Genomic DNA, 23825 nt, shown 5'->3' on the forward strand with positions numbered 1-23825 from the left:
ACCCCATGCCCACACCAGGTCCACCCCAGGCTCACCCCAGATTCACCTGTTTCACCCAGGCCCACCCCAGGCTCACCCCAGGTTCATCCCATGCCCATACCAGGTCCATCCCAGGCCCACACCAGGTCCACCCCAGATTCACCCGTTTCTCCCAGGCCTACCCCAGGTCCACCCCAGGCCCATCTGATGGGGTTTGAACAGAGTGGGCATGAGGGGTGGGTGGGAAAGGTGGGGCCAGATCGGCCCACACTGATAGTGATGGAAGCTGATGATGGGCCTGTATGGGGAAGACAGGCACTAGTCACTCTGCTTTTTGAAAACAAATTTTAGTTTAAAATTTTCCATAGAAAGCTTAAAGTTTTTTTTTTTTTTTTTTTTTAAGATTTTTTTTTTATTTATTCATGACAGAGAGAGAGAGAGAGAGAGAGGCAGAGGGAGAAGCAGGCTCCCAAGGAGCAGGGAGCCCGATGCGGGACTCGATCCCGGGACCCTGGGATCATGACCTGAGCCGAAGGCAGATGCTTAACCATCTGAGCCACCCAGGCGCCCGCTTAAAGTTTGTTTATTAAAGTAATCTCTACCCCCAGTGTGGGACCCGAACTCATGACCCCCAGATCATAAGTTGCACACTCGTCCGACTGAGCCAGCCAGGTGCCCCTGTCATGAAAGTTTAAAATCCAGTTCGTGCCATAGCTCTACTCAGAATTTTCTGAAGGCTTCTCATTCGTTTGTCGTGTCCTGCAATTCTGTAACAAATACTTATCCAGGGCATACTCTGTGCCGGGCACTGCTCTAGGCACAAGTGAACAAAACCACGGCCCCATCCTCGTGAGCCTTCTGCTTGAGCAAAAGAGGCAGACGGTACGCCCTGAAGACAGACTTTCATGTATCTGTCCACAGAATAACCTAGCTCCTGACGCTCTGTTGTACACACTCTGGTCTTTATCCTTGCTTTCCTTTCTTGGCCTGACTTGTTGTCTCATCTGCCAGCTTTGTTTCTTGAAGAGCCGAAGCCCATTCTCATCTCAGGGTCTTTGCACTTGCTGTTTTATGGGTATGTGCTCCCTGGCCCTGGGGCAAACCCCACCCACTTCCTCAGCTCCCATGTCCTTCAGGCCACCCCGCAGTCTCTGCACCCCACTGTGTGCCCTTTGCCTCATTGCTTATTGAGGGTCCACAGTCTGTGCTGGGCACCACCACTCTGGCCCGGCAGCGCATGGCGCCAGTCCCCTGGTCGGCTCTCATGCACACTTATCAAAAGAGGGAGTGTTCAAAAGGACAGAGGAGATTCTGCAGTTCTCCCGAGAGTGCTGGGCCGGTGTCACATGGCTCATTGATCGGGTTCTAGTCTTCACTGGTCCACTCACCTCCCACTGAAGTCCCTGCTGTGGTGGCCAGCCACCCGCTGACGTCGCCTTCCCTCGTGTCCTCTGCCCCGCAGGTTGTGGATTCCCAGCTGGTGTGCATGATGAATGAAAACAGCATTGATTACATATCTCGATTCAACGATTTGGCCCAAGAACTGTCCATCGCTGAGCCCAGCCGCCGAGAGGTTCTGTTTGATGGCAGTGGAGGTGGCCCCCCCGTCGGTGACCTGTCCCAGTGACCAGACCTCGCCCCTGCTGGGGCATCCTGGAGGCTGCAGAGGAGGGCTGGTGGTCCTCCACTGTGGTATGTGTAGCCCTCTCCAGGCTAGAGAAAACAGAAATCCAGCCCAGGACCCCCCAGAAGACGGTCTGAGCAGAGGACTCTCTGTGCCCCAGAACAGACAACATGCAGGAAGCTGCGTCCCAATGGGCAGAGGGCCGCGGTGGCCCGGGAGGTGAGGACAGGTTCTGTCAGAGGGCCCGTGTCAGACACTGCTGTGGCATCAGAGCCACTCCCTGCCAGCCGTGGGATAGCGCTTGCCGGCCGCACTTCCACCCCTGTCACCATGTTGGACGTTGCAGTGGGTTTTCTTTCCGAGGGAAAGGAGTGGGTATGCGGCGGCCAAGGCCCAGGGAGTCCCAGCCTCCCTGCTCTCTGCAGGGACACTTTCAGCCACCACTGCTTTTTTCTGCCAAACCTATGCACCTTTCGGTTGCTCTCTCTGCACATGACGGGGAAGGACAGCTGGGCATGGCCTGGGCTCTGCCTGGTAGTGTCTGCACCCTTAGCGGACACTTGCGAGGACGCGTGGATCACAGGGCAGCGTCCCTGGTGCCATCACCCCAGAAACACTGACCCTTGCCTAGTGCGTTCTCCCACCTGGAGGTTTATTCTGACTGACTTAACGGGAAGGAGGAGAGAATCCTGTTTTGTGCAGCTTGTGTGGACTTTCAGAAAAAAACCCTGCTAAAGTGGTTGGAAAAAGGTTTTCCTTATGTTTTGAGAATTAGGAGACAGTGAAGAAGAGAGTTCATGGTTTCCTTCCTGTGTTGAAGCCGAGCCTTCGGCTGCGAGTCCCTGAACCACCAGGGGGCTGCTGGCTTAGCCACTGACATGCGCTGCCTTTCCAGGGAAGGTCTTCGCCTCTTCAGCATCTCCTCTTCCTTCCACGGGCTTCCGTGCAGAGTCCACCTGCTGCATACATTTCCTCCTTCGTGTTTCCTCCCATCCCGTGGTCCTGTTTCTCTTCTTCCAGCGCAGGGAACGCGAGCAAGGCGCAGACCCTGGGTGCAGTCAGAGCACGCTAAAACCACTTCCCTCTCATGTACTCCTCAGGCCCCCTTGGGTGACCGTTGGTCATCACTGCCGACGGGTCGGTGCCCAGAATGGAGCTGACAGGGCTGCTTTGTTCTCAGCCTTGGGAGGCTCAACAGACAAAAGCCCATCCAGCCCCCCATCCATTGTGGCCAGCAGCCAGTGCTATGGTGTTGGTCAGGTAGTAACCTGTGCACCACCATCCCACCTGCTGCTGCACTCTCCACCTGCAGTCCAGACCAGCTTGGCTTCTGAAACCCACCTGAACGGAGGACAGTTTCTCTTTCCTCTTCCCGACTAGCAGTGGAGTGGCAGCCGCCCAGGCCAGTCCCAGCCCTCTGCACGGGCTTCTCTCCCTGTCCATGATGAAGAGGTGAGGCAGCATGGAAAAGAACAGAAAAGGTCTTTTATGTGTGCAAGCAGAGGGGATGCTCCTGGTCCCAAGGTCTTAGCAGCCAACTGCAGCCCCTCCAGGCTGTAGGCTGCGTCATTCACCCCGGCCACAGAGGAAAGAGAGGGCAGTGGGGCCTCCAGACAGAGGAGGTTCCTTCCTTCATCTCCAGTGTTTCAGAGCTCTTGCCTGTAACATGGTTTTCTTTTTTCAGGTCTGGTTCTAGGTACAAACATCACTAATAAGACCCACCGTGGGCAGCTCTTCTGGGCTCTTACAAAAAGTCCCAAAGTTCTGGAGATGTGTAAGAGAGGGACATGGTGTCCCTTTATTAAAGAGAGAGCATCGTTTGAACCAGAGTATCTTTAAACTAACTTGTATGGTTTAGCGATCTATCTATTAGCTTCCTGAACTTAGCACCTTCTGGAAGTGATATCAGTGGATCTCTCTGGGCATCTGACTTTGTTAGGTCTGTGGTAGGTGAGGACACCAGGCCAAGTGTAGGCCACTACTAACTTGCTCGTACCCCCGCTGTGGGGGACCAGAGACCCCCGGTACCATTACAGCATCGATGCTAGGGGCAGTACTTGATGGCAGTGTGTGCGTTGCTGGAGACTGTAGGAGTCCTGAGCCGCTTTCATCAGGGGACACCCGAGGCAGTCTAGCAGGTAGGCTGGCACCAGTTTTCAGTGATACCTAAAAGGAAGAAAACTAGAGACTTGGGATCAGCTTTGGTAGGCTCTTCAGTGGCACCATCCACTAGGGGCTTAACCACAGACTCCATCTGGAGTGTCATCCGGGGGAGGGTGGGTTAGGGAGGACAGTGGACTGATTCTTCTCACCTGTAGCAAAGCTGACACGATTCCAGAGAATTCTGCCACTTCTGCAGCAACCTGACAGGTGTAAGCAATTGCTTGCTGTGTTAAGGGAAAGTGGCATCATTAGTAGCAAAGGGTGAGTCTTTTTTCTTCCAGCCTAAATGAATATATATGTATAAAAATAAGCAGCTGTTAAAGGCTAGAATTTTCCAAAAGACGTAAGCAGAGAAACTCCCCTCTTCCTGTATCTTGCTCTGCCTGTGCCACGGGAGTTGTAGTCTTGGTGTACACCTGTGACTTTCTTCGTGCATTTGAGCATGCTGTGATTAAGACCACATCTGTTCCTCAGAAAAATCCTTCCCTAGTCACTCTAATGATGTCTGGGATCTTTTTGCTGATTCAGCTTTTGTAAAGCTAGACTATCTCTGGTCTCCAGGGAGTTGTTTTGGCAGGTGATGAGCTTAGAAGATGCAGCTTGTGACTCCAGTAAGATTGGCGAGGACGTCGCCCTCACCTCTCTGTATCTGCTAGGTGTAGAGTACTTGCTCAGGGAGTGGGGTATTTGGAAATAAAGGCAAGCTTTCCCATGTCTCCAGTGGCTTAGCATTGGGATCCTGAAAAGGGCGTCCTTTTCAGTGGAATAGCATCTTTTAACTAGATCACAGCAAGGAATCCAAACTTAAGCCAAGAAAAGTCATGGAATAAAAGACACTGGAAGCAAGTAGAGGAGGAAAGCAGCAGTTGCTGGTTTTTTGTTTTTAAAGACCTTGAGATCTATCAGATGCATTTGAGAGAAAATAGGGCACTTAGTCTTAAGAAAAAAAGGAAGAAACTCACAGCGAACCTGTCCTGTGATTGGTGACTCACGAGAAGCTGTGTTCGAGGCACTACAGCAACCTGGGCCCTGTGTTGTGTAGCGGGACAGCGGCTTAGAGCTTGCGGTCTGGGCGGCAGAACTCACCGCGGTTTCCTTTAATAATCGTTAAGCCATATCATCTGAGGTTTTCGGCTTGTTTGAGATGTGAATTTGTTTTATAGATTATAAATATACATATACAGTGTATGTATAAAGCAGAATGCCTGTCCTTCCTGATTATTTTTTGTACCATATTGTAAATTATATTATTTATTCTTTACCAATTTTGGGAATAAAAGGTGTTTTGGTTATTTAATATAATAAACAAAAGCTGTTAAACTTCTTATGTTTAAATTTCCAGTTCAACTTGTAAATGTTTTTATTGTGCATAAATACATACTAATACTTGATCTAATACTTCTCGAGTGAGCGTTGTTTGCTTCGCGGCGAGCTCGGCGATGGCGGCTCGGTGCCAGGCCTCGGGTTTGCGCTGCCGCCCACAGACCCGGGCGCCTCCCGTGCGAGCAGCGGCCACCGGCGATCCCGCGGGTTGTGCCCGCGGCAGCCGGGAGGCGCTTCTGGAGTGCGCGGCTTGCGCCTGCGCGGGGGGGGAGGGGGGGAGTCCGCTCGGGGCAGGGCCCGCCCCCCTGCAGCCCTGCTGCCCAGTGTCGGCGCCCAAGGCCTGAGCGGCATCAGCTCTCACCAATCGGCTGCGAGCGCGGCGCGAGTCTTGCCGAGCCTCTGCCCCGGTGGGGCGGGGGCACGGCCCGGCGCTGCGATAGGCTGCGGCGGCGTGACTGGCGTCGACGATGTCCAAGGGACGCGGGTGGGCGGGCCTAGCGCTGCGTGGGGGCGGGCGGAAACCTCGGTGCGGCGGGCGAGGAGGCGCCTGGCGGCGGGCGACATGTTCCAGGCCCCGGAGAGCGACGGCGGCCGGGCGGGCTCCAGGTGCGTGGCGGGCGCGGCCACATGGCGGGCCCGGGTGCTTGGTGACCTCACAGAGCCGCGGCCTCCTCGTCCCCGTCCGAGAGGCGGGCGCTTGGGCCGGACGCGCTCCCCGCGCCGAGCAGGGTCTGGGCGGGAGGCCTGAGGCGCGCCGTCCGCGCTGCTCTTCCTGGGCCCACGTTCTCCTCCGTGTCCAGCGCGCCTGGAGACGCTGGCCGAACGGTGTGCGGGGCCGCTGCCGGGAGCCCGGGACCATGCGGGTGTGTGGGGATGGGCCCGCGGGGTGGGGGTCACCGTCTTGGGCTCCTTCCCGGGTCCCCGTGGGGCCGGGCGCCGCGCTCCCCTAATGCCGGGGTCCCGTGGGGCCGGGCGCCGCGCGCCCCTAATGCCGGGGTCCCCCGTGGGGCCAGGCGCCGCGCTCCCCTAAAGCCGGGGTACCCTGGGGCCAAGTGCTGTCCTACCCTGATCCTATAGTTTGGGAGCCAGGCCGTATCCTCCCTGCCTTGCTGATGGAGAACCAAGCTGACTGCCAGTAATAGAAGCAGAAATCCAATTGTAGGTCTCCAAACTGTAGGAGCCACCTTCCCTTGTAGATTTCAGGGGTTTTAGATGCCCATGAGTTCTCATTACTGTAATACTCTCCTGTCCCCCAGCCTTGCCCTAAAAGTAGAAGAGAATATGTATTTGACACCTGTTGAGGTAAATACCACGTCCAGTAGGTAATAAGTGGAAGAAGTGCTTTGACTTGCTGAAAACTCTGTTAAGTCTGGGGGAGTCAGGTCAGTGTTCAGTAATACACCTAACTAATTAGTCATCAGACCACAGAACAATGACTAGCAGTCACACACGTCTACATGTGCACTAATGGGAGCCAGAGGTTTATCCCAGAGTGTTCCGTAAGTACTGTGGACCATTGCCCACACCAGCTGGGCAGGAGCCGCTTCCCAGCTCTCTTCCTCTTGTCCTCTGGGTTCACCCCATTCACTACTGGAGGCCCAGTGAACGAGGCCGTTTATGAATAAACACCCTGACGCTGGTGTACTGACTCTTGGAGCTGCAGAGCTGTTGGGCTAAAGGAATACTCCACACTTCTTTGGGGGACTCGTGTTGGAGAGGGTATTAGGAAAAGGAGAAAATTTTTCCTTTTAGGACATTGAAGAAGAAAAGCATTCTTCTCGGCTGGATGATTACATGTAATTGGAAGCTTTTGCTTGGAATCAGTCAGATGTTTTGTGTTTCCGCAGCCATCTTAAAGGGATTGATTAGCTGGACAGGCCTTGTAGGGCCTCACATCTTATTTGGCTGTTGAGGGAGGGAGTGTGGTCGTGGCTGTAGCCCAGCTGGGATTTCCTCTTTTAAGGCCCTACATCTTCTGTTTTCTTGCTGAGGGATTATCTTATGTTAAAGGGACTCTGAACTGTCCAAGCGTCATGCCTGAGCCATCCCTGGTCTGAGGTCCTCCCTTTCAGCTGTAAAATGTACACCTGTAAAGGATTTATCCAAGTCTCCCTTTTATTACTGCTTCTCTCCAAGTCTGCCCAGTCCACAGGCTTTTCTGAAACACAGACACCAGCTCTCCGAGGGAGGCTCAGGACCTGGAGGTGAGAGTGGTTTTTGTTTCCCTGCCTCAGCTGGTGCTGTCGTCCCCTCGCATTGTATCTGTGGCTCTTCTTTGTCACCAGCCCTCTGGTTCCTCTTGTGTACTTCAGTGTCTTCATTAGATTATTGTGAGGGGTAGACAAGAGAACAAGGTCATTGTAATTGGAATGTTCCCCACGTTGTCAGCTCTGAGCTCACTCGTATTCCCATCTTCTCTCTAATTTGTGTCCTAGAGGTAACTGCCCTTGCTGGTGAGCCTGGTGAAGGCCACACTGAGCATTGTTGTGGGTTCTGTTTTTATCAAAAGAACCTCTTCCACTCTCAGTTCCCTTATTTGAGACCTTGCTGGGGCAGCCTGTGTGATTTGCATGACTGCTACAAGGCTGGGAGACCCTAGCATCCACCCTGTTGCCTTCGGGATGAAGGTGTCGCTGTCCCTTCTCAGGTAGCTTGGCCACTATGCACAGCATTCTTGGCTGTCATTTCTTTTCCCTTGTTTTCAAAGTAAAATAAAGTAAAATTAAGAAAAGTACACAGAATAATGTAATAAACACTGTATTTCCACCACCCAAAATTAACATTTGCTCATTTCAAACAACTCTGGCTATGCCCTTTGCCCCGAGGATACCCTTCCCACACAGAGACCGCAGACTCAATTTGGACTTTGGCTCCTCCAGAGAGATCTTTGGGGTTCCAGCAAGACCCAGCGCCCGTGGCGTCACTGATGGGAACACTAGAGCCCCCTGCACCTGCAGCGCTGGCTTTCCTGGCAGAATAAAGCTTCTCCAGACTCAGGACTTACTGTCACCCACCTTTCTGTGCACGGGGTCTGGCGCCGGCTTCCGGCGACAGGTGCTCAGGGGCCGTGTGGATGGGTTAAGCCAGGGCGCAGGGCAGAGGGGACCGGGAGATTGCAGGGATGCAGAGTGAGTCCTAAGAGCTTGAATCCAGAAGAGTCTGCTTCAGATTGGAGCAGGGCCTGGGGGTTTGAAAGCAGAGCTGTGTTTCAAATAAGTCTGTAAAATAAATTTTTAATTCAGCAGGAGAGTTGATGTTAAATTCAGTTCAGTTCTGAAGATTGCAGATCCCCACCCCACTTTCCAAAGCATGTGGGACCTGCTGTAGCCAGCCAGGAATACAGAAAATGTCACTTGTGACTGGGGCTATGTGACCTGAGGACTTGTTAACATCTTTCTAAGTTGTGGTTATTAGGGGTTTGTTTTGTTTTTAATTTTTTCTCAAACTGAAGTAATTTTTTTCCTTCACCAAATCATTAAGGAACTACTAACTATTGAGTAGGCATCCACCCTCCTGTTCCTCCCAGGCGGGCAAGGACTCGGCACCGTGTGGGAGCCTGCCCAAGGGGTCTGCCCGCCCTCATTAAAGCGGAGGGGTGCTTTCTGCAGTCCTCCTTGCAGCTGGAGAGTCTGAGAACTCACTTCGCTTTAAATTGCAATGAATGATCAGCTCCCTCTCTCGTTCTTTTAAGGAAGCAAACAACATTTCAGATGTCCTGCTCTTGTGAGCGACGTTGTGGGCTGTGTTTGTGGAGTGCGGTGGCTTTTGGGTGGCACGGAGCTCCACATTTCCATCTCTTTCTCCGGGTCTGCAATCACAGCCAGCCCTGTCGCTGAGGACTTGGGAAGGAGCCTGGGCCCCTCGTCGGTTTAGAACTGTTTCAGGAGGGCCCTCTCACCTTTAAAATACATCTTTAAAATCTCTGTGGGTGTTCTGAAAAGATGCACATGACTTCAGCATGTGACTGCTCTGCTGGAGTAGTCTGAAGCCCTGGGGCGGGGGGGGGAGGGGGGTCAGGGCAAAGCTTTGTGAACATTTAATACTTCGGTTATTGCCATAAAAAGTGACTCAGCGTCCTGGTGTTCCACATCTGAAATGTTTCCTATAAACCTCCAGATGGTGCACGGCCGTTTCCCCCCAGTCGAGACTTGGGGTGGATGCTGCTGTTGGTGGCTGAGTGGGCGCGTGTTGGGGTGGCGGACAGGACCCCTGGTGTACATGTGTTGGTGTGAACAGTGGTGCCAGCAGGTGTGCCCTCTGATCTTTCTGATGAGAATCCGTTGGTTACGGGTCTTGAGGACTGGAGGTGGTTATCCTAGGGTGGATTCCGCACGTCGTTCCTGACCCTGAGAGCGTAGTCTGAACTCTGGACCCAGACTGCCAGGATTTGTGTTCTGGTTCTGCTATTTCCCACATGACCTTTCTTGTGATTCTTCTCTGTCTCAGATTCATTGTCTGTGAAAATAAGGCCTGCCTGAGAGGGCTGCTGTGTAAGGTCCTTGGAACAGTAAATGCAGATAGTAAGCACTTAGCAAATGTAAGCTACGGTATTAAACAATCCTGGATATGTTTACGGTATTGCTTTAATTTTTTTTAATACATATTTTTTAAGTAACCTCTACACCCACCATGAGGCTTGAACCCACAACCCCGAGATCAAGAGTTGCACACTCTACTGACTGAGCTGGCCAGGCACCCTGAGTATGTTTGTAGTAATAAACACTGTTGGGTACTAATTAAAATGAGCATTAAACTCTGTTGAATGTGGTTCAGTTTCCACATTGTTTTAGGGAAAATAATTTTACTTATGAGAGGATCACAGGAATAATTACCAAGTATGTACATTTCTAGAGGGTTTTCGGCATAACCAAGGTATACAAAAAGAACTTTAAGGGCAGTGAAGGTTTACTTGCTGTGTGGCTGTCTGTAGACCAGTCTTGCCAGTGCTAAAGAATCGCGGTGTGTCATTCAGCCAGGTCGGCCATCAGTGACTCACGCTCAGTCTGTGCTCCTAGGGCCATGAAGCCCCCGGGAGGAGAGGCCAGCAATCTTTTTGGAAGTCCAGAAGAAGCTGCTCCGTCAAGCAGGCCCAATAGGATGGCATCTAATATTTTTGGACCAACCGAAGAGCCTCAGAACATCCCTAAAAGGACCAATCCTCCAGGTATGGGCCTTTGTGAATCATCAGTCCTTTGGCCTCTGCATGTTCTGTTTTATGCTCTTCTTCTGATAACATTTTTTATTTCTTTGCATCGACCCTTTCAATTGTTTTCTGGTATAGGTTATCCCTTGCTGTCAGAGTTCTAGAATGTAAGGATGATTTTGTTTTTTTTTCCTTGTTTGTTTGTTTTTAAAGATTTTATTTATTTATTAGTGTGCACAAGCAGGGGGAGTGGCAAGCAGAGGCAGAGGGAGAAGCAGACTCTCTGCTGAGCAGGGAGCCTGATGTGGAACTCGATCCCAGGACCCTGAGATCATGACCTGAGCCAAAGGCTGATGCTTCACAGATGGAGCCACCCAGGCGTCCCCAACTCAGTCATTCTTGACTCCTCCTTCCTCTGTCAGCGAACCGTGGCTGAGTCCAGGCACTGAGGGTACAGAGGCAGATGACAGGATTCTGGTTCCCACCAGGGAGGTTCTCCCAGTTTTCTGATGGGCCCTTGTGATTCCAGAAATTGTGTGCAAGTTGTGCATTTAAACATTTCTCTTAGGGAGACTATTTTGATTCAGATTGTCAATGGGATCGAAACTCTAAAAAGGATGACTCAGTCCATATAGTTCTTTAATGCTTATCCCACATTCCAGTAGTCACAGTGGGAAAAAATCTTAGAAAAATCTTTTTCTTGGCTGATAGACTATCTAGTTGAGCGACCGTATGGTGATAGTTAGCTGAGGAGCTCTCCCTTTTCCGTATCCCCAAGGGAAAACAAGGTTTATTCCTGGGAGATTTTGAGAGGTCAGACACAGGGATCAGTATTTCAGGCAGATAATAAATCCAACAGAACCAAAGTTAGAGCTGCTCCTTACCCCGCTGCAGTGACCAAACCCAGAGAAACAAAGGCAGTAGATTCAAAAGCTAGTTTTGTGTTTGGGTGGTGGTTTTTTGCCAGAGAGGGTGGATGGAGGGTTAAAGTTTGGGATATAGAAGAAGCAGGTGGTTCTTAAAAGTGAGGAACATTCTCATCATGTCCAGCTTACAGGTGTGGGGCTGGAGTGGTCAGCCCCGCACATCTTTGTATTGGCGACAGCAGAATAAGTACCGTATGTTAGCTTGTGTACCTATAACTGGCTGCCAGCTCAACAGAGGGCGTCTGGAGCTGCCCCTGGGGTGTCGGGTTCCCTGGAAAGTATGGCAGCTTGGGGCGGTGCTGCTCTGCAGACCCTCAACCTCATCTGATTCCCCAGCGGGCAGCCTGGGCCCCTCTAGACTGGAGAGATAGAGAGCCTCTGTGTTGTTCGCGGTCACAAGATGTGGCAACGGCCGCTGAATTCACTCCCTGTGCCGGGTTCCTGCTTCTCCTGCTATTATTGTTTGGGGTCTGTTTTCTGGCCTGCCAAGTGCTCTTGGCAAACAATCTGATGAATTCTCAAGGGAAGGCCGAAAGGGAAAACTGCCAGTGTGCCCCCCCCCCCGCCTCACCGCAGACCCAGGTTCCTGCCCTCTGATGAGAGGGCCTGATTGAGAAACGTGTCCAGGATGGGGGGCGTGACTGAGCCGTGATCGTCACTGAGCATTTGCCAAGAATTGTCATACCCAGTGTTTCTTTACCCTTCATGCACGGGCTCTGCTGGTTGCCTGGCTCACATCTCTCCCAAATTACTCTCCCTGTTCCAACACTGATGGCAGAGACGTATGGACAGTTCCGTATTGGCCAGGGACTGGGCTCAGTGCTTTCCGTGTATTCATGTGGCCCTCTCTCCACCCCTAGGAGGTAGGTGGGGGGCGCCTCTTGACAGAGAGGGAAACAGAGGCTCAGGGAGGTTCACTGCTACACCCAGAGCTCACACCTAGCTGGTGGCACAACTAGCCCTTGGATCCCAGTTTGCCTGACTCCAGAGCTCATGCTCTAAACTTACCTGAAAAATCAGTTGGGGTAAGTTTTTCGACATGGAATTGCTGGATCAATTTAAAATTCTGATAGACACTTCCACCTGGTTGTGAGAGGGCCCCAGCATGCACCGCCATGTGTGCGATGCTCGCTCCCCACTCTGCCAGCAGGGTGTCTGTCTTTTGCAGTTTGGTTCTTACAGAAGCATATCTTAGGGGCGCCTGGGTGGTCCAGTCAGTTAAGCGTCTGACTCTTCGTTTTGGCTCAGGTTATGATCTCAGGGTTGCTGGGCTCCGCACTCAGCATGGAGTCTGCTTGAGATTCTCCCTCTACCCCTGCCTCTCCTGCTTGTGTGTGCGTGCTCTATCTCACGCTCTCTCTCGGAAATAAATCTTTTAAAAAAGCCTATCTTGAATTTTTCTTTATGACTAAATTGAACATCTTTTCTTTCTTCAGAGCTGAGTTCATCTTTCAGGTAAAATGTTGACTAACGGGCAAGCAGGGTGATTCCTTTTTATAAAGTACAAAAACAGAACTACATTGTTTAGTGTTAGACATACACACAGTAAAAACATACCAACAACAACAAGTTTGTGGTCTGCAGGAAATGCAGGCATCTGGTGACCTGGGGTGCGGGAAAGGACACCCAGGGTTCTGGGAGCCGTTGTGCTCTGTACACTCCAGGTGGTAGTGACCTGGGTCGTCTTAGGAACTTTTGTGTTACGGTTCATAATTTAAGAACAGTTTTTTAGGGGCGCCTGGGTGGCTCAGTTGGTTAAGCCACTGCCTTCGGCTCAGGTCATGATCCTGGAGTCCCGGGATCGAGTCCCGCATCGGGCTCCCTGCTCGGCGGGGAGTCTGCTTCTCCCTCTGACCCTCCCCACTCTCATGTGCTCTCTCTCATTCTCTCTCTCTCAAATAAATAAATAAAATCTTTAAAAAAAAAAAAAACAGTTTTTTAATGAGCAGTGTCTTTAGCCAAAAACTTCAAATTGAGTTACTTTTCTTTTCTTTCTTTTTTTTTTTTTTTAAATGAATGCACATTTTTAAGAGAATTTACTTAAGCCTTTGTAGCACAACCAGAAACGGCGCAGTATGGGATGAGCTGAAGCTGTGGTTTTCTCCACTTTGTGGCGGAGATATTTTGTTGATGGCAGCCCAGCAGCATCACTGAAGGCTGACTCTGCCAGGCAGTGCTCTGCGTACTTCATGTGCATTCACTCGCTTATGTCACCAATGGCCCTAGATCAGTACTCTTGTTACTTACAACCAGTTGATAGATGGAGGCGAGAAGGTTCCGGCCACTTGTCGGGGCTCAGAGTTGGGCGAGTGACCACACAGGGGCTCCACCTGGCGGCCCAGCGCTGTGCTGTGTGGGCATCTCCAGCCCGGGCCTGTGGGCCCTGGGAGGGTGAGGTATGTTGGCACCAAGATGACACGAGTGTGCATGCATCTCCTGCACAGGCAGCCCCGCACGTTTTTGACCCTTTCTTCTGCTCCAAAAGGGCTCTTTCCTGCGCTCTGTTCCAGTTCTCACTGGGCTTGCATTCTATATGTCCCCACAAGGCTGAGCCCCAGAGGCCACTCTGTTTTACAGTCCGCTCTGGCTGCTGGGGCCCTCAGGATGGTTCTGAAGGCAAGTGAGAGCACGAACCGCTGATGGAGCCCTTCCCCGCGGGGCCCACGGGGAGCTAGGCGTCCAGGTTGTTCTGCGTGCTCATGTTTCTCTGTTAGCGGCGAGGGCGATTTTAGCCAGGAAGTGACTGCTTGCCACGTGGGCTCTTGAAAACAGTAAGAGAAGATCAGAGCTCTGAGAAAGGACATGCTAAACAGTCTTGCATCCCACGGCCCGTCCAGCCCCGGGTCCTGTGCACACAGCCCCCATGGGGAGTCACAGTCAAGGGGGGGGTGGAGTAACCACTTTTCTGTTCAGACACAGGTGAGTGAGAATACCTCCTCCATTTATATTAAAATGTTACACGCTGTATAGATTGTCTTCCGCCTTTTTTCACTGAGCAGTATATACGTCCAGGAGATGTTTCTTTATCAGTACGTGGAAAATAAAGTGAACGTTTATTGAGCATTTGTGTCCCTGGCATTGTTCTAAGCATTTGACGTGTGAGCTATGGTGAGTCATTGGAAGGACCTGCGGCAGGTCCCTTTGTTCTGCTCTTTCTATAGTTGAGCATCTGGGGGCACAGAAAGGCCAACTAATTGGTGTGTGGTCGTCTTGCTAGTTAGTGGAATGCGTCTTCTTTCCTCTTGTAAGATTATAAGTCCTTGGTGCCCCAGGGCCGTGACTGGTGGCCCACCTCCATTAGCACAGCTCTCCACGGAAAGGTGCTGGCTTTTGCCAAGTGAAGAGACGCCAGCTGGTGTTGTGTGGCTGCCGTCTTTCTGCTTAACAGAGGCATTTGGGCGTTGACTTTGATGTCTGGCCAGACTCATCAGCTTATGAGAAGTTACATGTTGGATGCATATTTTCATTACGGCTCATCAGATCACTTAGAGTTGCACTGTAGGGTGTTGTGTGTCTGTAATTTGCTGACATACCTAGTTGTCCCTGGGAGTTCTGGCCAGAATGAGGTCAGAAGAATGACTAATAGGTGTTTTTTCCAGATTCCAGGTTTGCTGTGAATATGGTATGTTGTTAAATTCATTTCTATCTATCTGGCCTAAAAATGCAACAGCTATTTGCTTTTAACATAAAGAACTTTTTGTGGTTTAATGAAGAAGATTCTTCAACAGGACAACATGACAAGTTCAAGGTTAAGGAAGTTCTAAATGGGAAATGCTGTTTTATGCCATCTTATCATCTTGCTTTAGAGGCCAGCCCAGGTCAGCTTCCAGAAATGAAGGTCCCAACAGGCCCCCGATAAAGGGGTTGGTTTTGACGTACATCTTTAGGAACCCTCATCAACCTGATTACACCTCCTTGTTGGCCTGAACTAGGGACTGGCACTGGGGTGTCCCTGTGAGGGGAGGTCTCTGAAGTAATGAAGGTGGAGGGTGGCACCCAGTGGCTATTCTGGGTTGCTCACTGTTACGTAATTGTTTCTACAGGGGGGAAAGGAAGCGGTATCTTTGACGAATCCACACCTGTGCAGACTCGACAGCGTCTGAACCCACCTGGCGGGAAGACCAGTGACATTTTTGGGTCCCCAGTTGCTGCCACTTCACCTTTGGCACACCCAAACAAACCCAAGGTATGGGTTACATTCAGGTAGCAGACGTGAAAGTAAGAGAAACAAAAATTGAGCTAAGTAGTCCTTGGAAAGGCTCTAAGGCAGGTGTGGTGTGTGACCAGGAAGAGGCAGAGTGGGTGACGTTGGTTTTGCTGAATGCAGCCCTTAGTCACAGAGTTTCCGAGTCAGCAAAGAAAGGCACTCCAGTCTCGTGATGAATGAAGCCTGGGGACGCTGGCCTTGGTGTGCAGGTGGAGGCGACTGCCCCTGCCCTGCCGATGGGCTGCTCCCCTCTCTGCCCTGAGGGCAGTGAGGCTCTTCAGAAAATTGAACATCTCATAAAATTTCACTATTTTTTAAAGTCTAATTTGTGGCTTAGAGAATGCCAGAGGACAGAGTATGGCATCTGCTAGCGTCTCCGCATGCGGCGCATCTCGGGGGGGCTGCTGCTGAGGGAATTTTCCTTTTATAGGGGTACTCAGCCAAAAATGAAGACGGAATAACAGAATTCAAATATGACCATTTTGCCGACTTGTAATAAAATCCTGGATCTCAGCAATGAGCATCAGTGGCTAACATCACAAAATGAGAGACAACCAAAAATATATGTCCTTACAGAACATCACAGCCCACCTTTAAATTCTTATCAAAAAATCAGGCCCAAGTCAGACCAACCCTCATATTAATTGACACCATAGGGTGTGGTCTGTGGTCAGACACCACAGGTCTGAGTAATACAAAATGGAGGACTTCACATAGCAGTCATTAGAGGGCAGTCAGTAATCCTGATGATTAAAAAAAGATTTAAAAAATACAGTCCTTATCAGCGCCTGGGTGGCTTAAATTAAGTGTCCAACTCTTCATTTTGGCTCAGGTCATGATCTCAGGTTTGTAGAATCGAGCCCCACATCAGGCTCTGCGCTCAGCAGGGAGTCTCCTTAGGATTCTCTATCTACCCCTCCCTCCCCTTACCCCTAAAAAAGCAGGGGAGGGGAAGAATACAGTCCCTATCAAAGTCCTAACCATATTGTTTGGTTTGTTTTGGTTTTACTTTATTTTTTTTTTTAAGTGGAAAGATCTATCCTAAAATTCATAGGGAATCTCAAGGGACCCTGAGTAGCCAGACAGCTTAACAGTGAAGAACAGAGTTGGAGAACTCTCACTTCCCAATCTCAGAACTGACTACAGAGTTCTAATCCAAACAGTGTAGTGCTGGGATCATGACCTGTGCCAAAATTAAGAGTTGGACGCTTCACTGTCTGAGTGTGCCACCCCCCCAGCCGCCCAAAGGACATTTTTAAATTGGAATATTTGTGGGTAATCGAAATATCTGGGATTTGCTTTAAAATACTCGCCCAAGGGGCAGAGGCAGTGTGGTTGGAAGTGTGTGGCTAAGATCTGGATGGCGGTGAGCTACCATCACAGCTGTGGCAGGCTGTGGGGGATTCATGTCATCGCTCCCTCCACTTTGCTCATGGTTCAGAACGGCCACAATAAAAGATGTTGAAAAGTTAAACATAAACCCATTTGTGCCCTGATTTTCATCATCCATTTGAATGAGGGTAAAATGTCTGAATCACGTACTAACCTGGGGTTTGCCTCGTTGCAGGACCACGTGTTCTTGTGTGAGGGAGAAGACCCAAAATCGGCCCCTAAAGGTGAGTTGCTGTTCTCTGTCCCTTCCGCTAAGTGCTCTGCTCTGGGAGAGGTGCTGGTACGCCCCTAGAGGGTGAGCAGGAACATTCTGTGCCCCTTCCAGGCCTGCTGACAGAAACAAGGGCATGTTTGTTACCAAGAGGATATGTAGTATTTGAAGAAGGCCAGGAGCTGGGCGTCTGGCTCTGAGCCCCCCGCCTTGCTCTCCTAGCTGGCTCTGCTGCGGGTCACCACTCCCTCAATTGATAACCAAGACACAGGGGCATTCGTTCATCTAGAAAGTCCGAGGAGGAGTGTCAGCAAGCCTCACCTCCCCTTGTTAGATCCCCAGTTGAAATGAGCTTCTTCTCTTCATGTTCAAGTTGAGAAAGTTGGTTATTTATCCTTGAGGTGGCAGAAGGGGGGATGGGGTCCCACAAGCAGTGTAAAGTAATCGGCTTATTAGGAATCTATTAAGGAGTTTATAGTACGAAGCCCCAGCTTTGGCCCAGTTCAGGAACGGCCTCCGCTAATCAGTCTTCTTGGGACAAGATGGAGGCCTGGCTCTGTGCGCTCCTCTTTTCCCATCACACTGTGCACTTCCTGCTGGCTACTCTGGGCCACAGACTCTGTAGGCGCAGCTTGCCTGTTTGGTTCGTGGCCTCTTAACGGGATGGCATGCCGACTTTGTCCCACAGCCGCAACGAGCTCGTCGCCCAGAGAAGAGCCCGGTGAGAAGGGAGGCCCTGGAGAAGCGGGCCGCGCCCAGCAGCCGGTGCCCATGCCCGCGGGGGACAGCCATGAGCCCAGGTTGGGCCCGAGGCCACGCTCTCATAACAAAGTCCTCAACCCGCCTGGAGGCAAATCCAGTATCTCCTTCTACTAAGAGGGGCTGCTGCTGCGTAGCCAGGCAAGAACCCGGAGAGATAGGATTTCAAATACTATAGTTTCTTTTAGCCCAAAGGAGCCGGGTGGGGAGAGGGTCTGCTGTGTATCTGAAGCCGCTGCTCAGGCCCCACTGCCGTCACAGAGCCGGGGGGACCTTACCTCCAGACTGCGGGAGACCTGTCTTGGTGGGGATAAAACGGGACTCACTGTAACTGCGCATGTGACGGGACTCAACGAGGGGTATGGGGGCAGGTGGTGCGAGGCCACGCTGAGGCCTGGTGGTGTGGGGCTGCCCACAGCCTCGCCGCACCAGCGCTCTGCTGGCCAACCAGGGGTCTGGAGATCACGAACACAGTAGCAGAGTTTAAGTTTAAAACCTTGGCAAGAACATAAGAAACAACCTGTGTGTTGCTGTGGGATAGACGAGCAAGGCACAGGCCAAGACACTACTGGTGGGGACTGGGGGTCTCTGGCTGGCCCCACAGGTTCTCACCCCATTCACCACAGGACCGTTTTCATCCTTGGGACTGCCTCTGCAGGCCCCCGGCGCCTCCTTTCCGGTCAGCCCCAGTGTGGTGCTCTGCACGCTTCCTGAGCCACCTCGGTTGCTTGTCCTCAGCAGCTGTCAACAAAAACCAAAAAGTCATTCTCAGTCTCATGCTTTAGGGAAAGATTTTGTGCCCTGATCCTCTGAGGTGCTCCATTTCTGCCATTTAAAAGCTTGGCCAGATCTTACGTAGGAATCTCTGCCTTTCATTCCCAGGCTGGTTTTGCCGTGAATTGTTCCTTCTTTTCCTGAGTGGCCTCCTGTCTAGGCCTGTGCCGTTCTCCAGGGATGCAGACAGCTCCCTTGTCAAACCACAGTTCTTCCTGTGGGCAGGCCCCCCCTTCCCCCCGCCCCGGCTCCTGCAGCTGTAGAACTGTCCACATGCATCCAGGCAATGGGGTGACTGAAATCCTTCATGCGTCTTTACTCCTGTTGACGGTGGGAAGAAGAGATGCTTCAGAACCTTGGGTTCTTCGGTTTGAATCTTTAATAATATCTAAAAAGCTTTTCTAAAATACCAGCTTTACATAAGTGACTATTGACTCTGCCCTGTTTCTGACAACCTTTCTAGGAAAAAGTCAGTTGCTCAGGTACAACCAAGAGGAAGAAACTTTGCTTAGCTGCTCTTTATAAAGCTTTGCAGAACCTCTGGACCATATTCAGTTTCCAGAAGAAACCTGGAGACCTTGGCCCAGAAAATTAAGTAGTTTGACATTGAAGTCTCAACTAGCTGATTTCATGATGCTTGTCGGCACAGAGAACGGGCTGGCCAGAGCGCTGTTGCTTTGGTCCCGGCAGGCAGAGTTTCTCCCGGTTGGCCCTACAGGGCTCAGTCTCAGACCTTGCACCTCACTCATGTTGGACCAACAGTTAACAGAGGACAGGCTTCAGGTCGGGGTACATCTTGGTATGAGAGCCTACAAAGCTAATGCTAGGTACTAAAAATGCCTGCATCATGACTGAAATTTAAAAAAGCAACAATGCTGTGTTTTATCGTACCCACAGTGGCTAGACACTTAAGTGCCTGCAGGAGCTATCTGCTGAGCTCCGCCTCTTACACCTGGCACACTGGGGGGACCTGCACGTGGCTTTGTCAACCAAAGACCGTTTGTTTTCCCCCTTTCAACTGCCCTGTTCACTCAGGAGGCAAGAAACTCTTTCCATGTAACTCTCTCAAGTACTTCCTGTCTCCACCCTTCAAATGGCCACTTATAGGAAAGTTGTTTGGAATTCAGAGCATTTTTTTCCCCATTAGAAAATGTCATAAATGGTAGTTAGGGTTTAAGCCCAAACACACTAACTTTTGTTTAATGCAATGTTCTCATGGTAGAAGTGAACTTCCATTTATGACTATGTTTTGTTGTGGTTTTTAGTATGCAACAAAATGATCCGTGGATGCCAAATTGGATTGCCAGGAATCCTGACATTGTACTGCTGGGCCCTGTGACTTCGCCCCTTCCCTCACTGTCCACCCAGTTCTGTCCATCAGCAGGGATACTGGGTGGAGATGGGGAGCAGAGGAGGGGATGCAGGCAAAGGAGAACTGTAGCAGGAGCCTCTGTGCAGTGTAGACAGATGCCCTGCCTTCCTTCTCTCCCCAGCCTTCCCTCCCTGGGGCTGTAGAAGTGGGTTTAGAGTGCCTGGTAGTCTGGTAACTGGGAAAAGCAGGAGAGGACTTTCTGCTCCTGTGAGCCGGATGGAGGTGGCCATTTATATTTGGAAAATGCTCTATACATCGGGGACTGCCTGTATTTGGAAATTCATTAACTCAGCATCCTGTTCTCAACCTCTAAGCTGCATTTTGAAATTATTAGTCTGTATTTTTATTAAGCCTTAAAACTTTTTTTATGTGCATTTGGTGCCAAATTTTTTCTAGAGCTGTATCAAAAACAAGAAGCCTGTACTCACATCAGAATATAGTTTTGATAGGGGCATTTTGTTTTTACAAGGCAGGATTGGGTATAACCATTGAATTAAACTTAGCAATCATGTACTCGAAGTCTTTGCTTGTCAGTTCTTTGTGTGCATGTCCACGCATGCTTTCCTCAACATCCATTTTCCACGGTGCCTGAGCCCTGGAAAAGCTGGAAAGAAAAGCTCCTTTCCTTACAGCTTTTCTCTGGTGAAGGGGTTTGCCTTTTTTTTTTTTTTCCCTTCCATTTAGCCAGAGGATGCCCAAACTAATCTTCTCAAAGATTACAGATTTAAGGTTTAAAGATTTGGAAAGCAAAGACTTAGCTTTGAGTAGAATGAGCAGGAATATGCCAGTGTTCTTTGGGGTTTCTGTAAGCTAAAGGAAATGATTCCTTTTTCTTCTACACCATTTGTTTTCCTAAAAACCAAGGTATTGAACTTGCCCCTGAGTGGACTTTGAAACTCCAGTAACAAACCTGATAATGAGTAGATGAGGTGTTAAGCTTTCAGTTTGCCTGTAGGTTAAAATCCTATAGAGAAAGCACAGATTGAATATCTTTTCCTCTTATACATTAGGAATTTTCGTATGTCCTAAAAGCAGACAATATCTATGTGCATTACATGGATATAAGATGATGAAACCGCTCAGACCACCTGCTTGGAGACACACGTGTGTGCGCATATGCATGCCCGTCCCATAGGAGACTGCACAGCATTCTTCCTGCTGGACTAGGGCCAACACCAGAACAGCACATCAGAAAGAAACTGACAGGAGCACCTGGGGGCTCAGTTGGTTAAGCTTCCAACTCTCGATTTTGGCTTAGGTAATGTTCTCGGGGTCTTGGGATCAAGCCCCGCTTCGGGCTCTGTGCTCAGCAGGGAATCTGCTGGACATTCTCTCCCCCTCTCCCTCTGCTCACACATGCGTGCACGTACTCTCTCAAAGAAGAAGAAAACCTGACATACAGTACCTGACTCTGCCTTCATTTGTTCACCTGAAAACACGTTTCAGTGCAGACCTGGGCTAGGCACTGGGGACATGACACTGCCAATTGGAGCCGCTGCTCCAGCCACAGGCCAGGCTCGGCCCGGAGAGTCACAACCCATTTGCCTTCAGGGGCTGGGCAGTGGCCACTCAGACGAAGAACAAGGTAGCTCCACCTGTGTTACGGTGAGGGAGCAAACGACAAATGGGAAAGGGTTACTATTGCATGTCCTATGCTTTCTCCAGAAATGTACTGGCTCTTTGCACAGCATAACTTGGTCCTATTATTTTCCACACTTGGCGAGGATGTATATTCCTCCTGTGTTATTCAGTTCATTTCTTTGCATGATATCCTTAATCCTTAGTATTTTGGAGATCATAAATGCAATATTCCTGTTTTATGTGTGACTACGAAGTGCCATCAAAATTTAGTGTAGGAAGAATTGAGAAGGACATTACAAGGACTAGATGACTCTCTACTCTAGCAAATTAAATTAGACCTTTTTTTTTTAAGTTTTTCTTTAAATTCCAGTTAACATACAGTGTACTATTAGTTTCAGCTGTATGGTATAGATTTCAACATTTCCATACATTACCCACTGCTCATCACAGCAAGTGCGCTCCTGGAAGCCCAGTTCTCCATCCATTGACAGAGCCAGGCTAAAGTGGAACGTTTGAGACCTGTGTTCTCATCTTACATTTTAGGGTCTTGCAGTGAGAAAAAAATTTGTATCTCCAATTACCTTAAATCTGAAAGCAATTCTATTTTTAAAACAAGTTCTAGCTTAGGTTGCCTGATGCTCAAGTGCCCTAGCTGCATCCTTCAGTAAGCATCAGGAATTATCCAGCATATTACCTTGTTAAAACTTTGTTTTGTTTCAACCAATTTCAAGTAAATGTGCCCAATTATGTTAGTAATGAAAACCAATAAAGTCGGGGCGCCTGGGTGGCTCAGTCATTAAGCGTCTGCCTTTGGCTCAGGTCATGATCCCAGGGTCCTGGGATGGAGGCCCTCATCGGGCTCCCTGCTCCTCAGGAAGCCTGCTTCTCCCTCTTGCACTCCCCATGCTTGTGTTCCCTCTCTCGCGGTGTCTCTGTCAAATAAATAAAATCTTAAAAAAAAACCCAAACAAACAGTAAAGTTGGTGGCAGTCAGTTGGCCTCTCACAGTGGGGGCTGCCCGACTATAGTTGGCACTTCAGGGATTCAAAGGGGTCATGTGTCTGAAAAAAGGCCTAAGGCATGTCTTACGAGTTGGACACCATCCCCCCAAAACACTCATAAACTTTCTTTGGAACTTACCAGGAAAAACTTAACATACCTGTTTGTCCTGCTCATCATTTTGAGAATAAACCTACTAATTCTATATTGTATGCTTACTATTGACTAGAGCTGTGCTAAGTCCCTTTCATGGATTAGCTTATTAATGTTCATAACTTTCCCAGGAGATTGGTAATACTTTTAGGCTAAGTTTGTAAATGAAATTTGGGATGATTGAGTCACTTAGCTAGCATCAAAATCCAGATAATCTGAATGAGGTGGGATCTTGGTTTCTCTCTTAATGGAGTGGGTGTGCATCCATCCATAGAGCAAATTAGGTCACCAGGAGAACACTGGTATAATAGTACTCAGGGTCCTGGGATCGAGCCCTGCGTCGGGCTCCCTGCTCAGGGGAGAGTCTGCTTCTCCCTCTCCCTCTGCCTGCCTCTCTCCCTACTTGTGCTCTCTCTGTCAAATAAATAAATAAAATCTTTAAAAAAAAAATAGTACTTAGGGCATCATCTGCAGGACAGTTCATTGATTTGGTGCAATCAGGTTAGGGTGAACTGACCTTGAAGCATTTCGTTAGGTAAAAGCCAGGGTAAGAGTATTTCTGTCGGCATTAAGCTAGACAGTTTTGTGTTAAATCAGAATTAGCACTACCTGGGTGGCCCCCAGGCTGCAAGTTTAAGTTGTGGGTTGATGGTGTCTTCAGATGCCAGTAAAAGAAGGTGCAAACCCGTCCGGAGCAACTCTAAATTCAGGCTTCAAAGTATTCCCAAGTTCAGAAGGGAAGGGTGGGGCTGCCAGGGCCAGAATCAACCGCAACACCAGACGGCACAATCAGGCCCGCGAAGGCCGTGTGTGCGGTGATTACGAGACTTACTTTAAAAAAAAAAAAAAAAAAAAAAAAAAAAGCTTACTAAAGAGATGTCATAGAAGTGGCTGAAAGTGGAAGAAATAGCAAGCCTATCAAGCCGTAGCCTGTAAGATTCAGTAAGACACAGAAATTTAAAATCCAACCACTGAACTGGAAGACCCAGTGGGTGGTGGCACGGTAAAGTGGGCCTGGGGAGTCTGAAGGAGGCCCACGGAACGCAGGACTCCGCGGCGGCCTGGAGGAGGGGGCTCCCTCCTGGACTCGGGAGCGAGAGGGCCGAATGCCCTTCACTGGGCCCCCGGGGGTCGGGGGGTACGAATGAGCGGGAGCGGGCGGCGCTGCGCTCGTGTACTCCTGGGGCACACGCCAGGTCACAGGACAGGGCCGGTGTCG

The 23825-nt window shown here is 50.1% G+C and overlaps 2 protein-coding genes across 7 annotated transcripts in view; both read left to right on the forward strand.

Annotated features, from left to right (window-relative positions):
* CRAMP1 (cramped chromatin regulator homolog 1) overlaps window positions 1-5164 on the forward strand; it is a 58202-nt gene extending 53038 nt beyond the window's left edge. For all 5 annotated transcript variants that reach the window (XM_035021906.1, XM_035021907.1, XM_035021903.1 and 2 more), the window contains one exon: window positions 1442-5164. In XM_035021906.1, the coding sequence (XP_034877797.1) occupies window positions 1442-1606 (165 nt within the window). In that variant the 3' untranslated portion in view covers window positions 1607-5164. The remainder of the gene's footprint in view (window positions 1-1441) is intronic.
* Window positions 5165-5597: 433 nt separating this feature from the next.
* On the forward strand, window positions 5598-20271 carry JPT2 (Jupiter microtubule associated homolog 2). Of its 2 annotated transcripts, none has more exons than XM_035021909.1 (5): window positions 5598-5695; window positions 10105-10253; window positions 15202-15344; window positions 16933-16981; window positions 17657-20271. In XM_035021909.1, the coding sequence occupies exons 1-5, from the start codon at window positions 5652-5654 to the stop codon at window positions 17842-17844; spliced, it is 573 nt and encodes a 190-aa protein (XP_034877800.1). In that variant the 5' UTR covers window positions 5598-5651; the 3' UTR covers window positions 17845-20271. The 2 variants fall into 2 exon arrangements, with proteins under 2 accessions (XP_034877800.1, XP_034877801.1); XM_035021910.1 differs by lacking the exon at window positions 5598-5695 and adding an exon at window positions 5733-5952.
* The last annotated feature ends 3554 nt before the right edge of the window (window positions 20272-23825 follow it).

Source organism: Mirounga leonina, unplaced genomic scaffold (assembly GCF_011800145.1).
Source record: "Mirounga leonina isolate KUSES-001 unplaced genomic scaffold, KU_Mleo_1.0 Mir_175, whole genome shotgun sequence".
Classification (NCBI taxonomy): domain Eukaryota; kingdom Metazoa; phylum Chordata; class Mammalia; order Carnivora; family Phocidae; genus Mirounga; species Mirounga leonina.

Bases quoted from the DNA above. Each gene is read 5' to 3' on its own strand.
- JPT2 (XM_035021909.1), top strand. From the start codon at position 5,652: ATGTTCCAGGCCCCGGAGAGCGACGGCGGCCGGGCGGGCTCCAG. The intron at 5,696-10,104 runs GTGCGTGGCGGG...CTGTGCTCCTAG, and splicing joins GGCGGCCGGGCGGGCTCCAG to GGCCATGAAGCCCCCGGGAG. The intron at 15,345-16,932 runs GTATGGGTTACA...GCCTCGTTGCAG, and splicing joins CACACCCAAACAAACCCAAG to GACCACGTGTTCTTGTGTGA.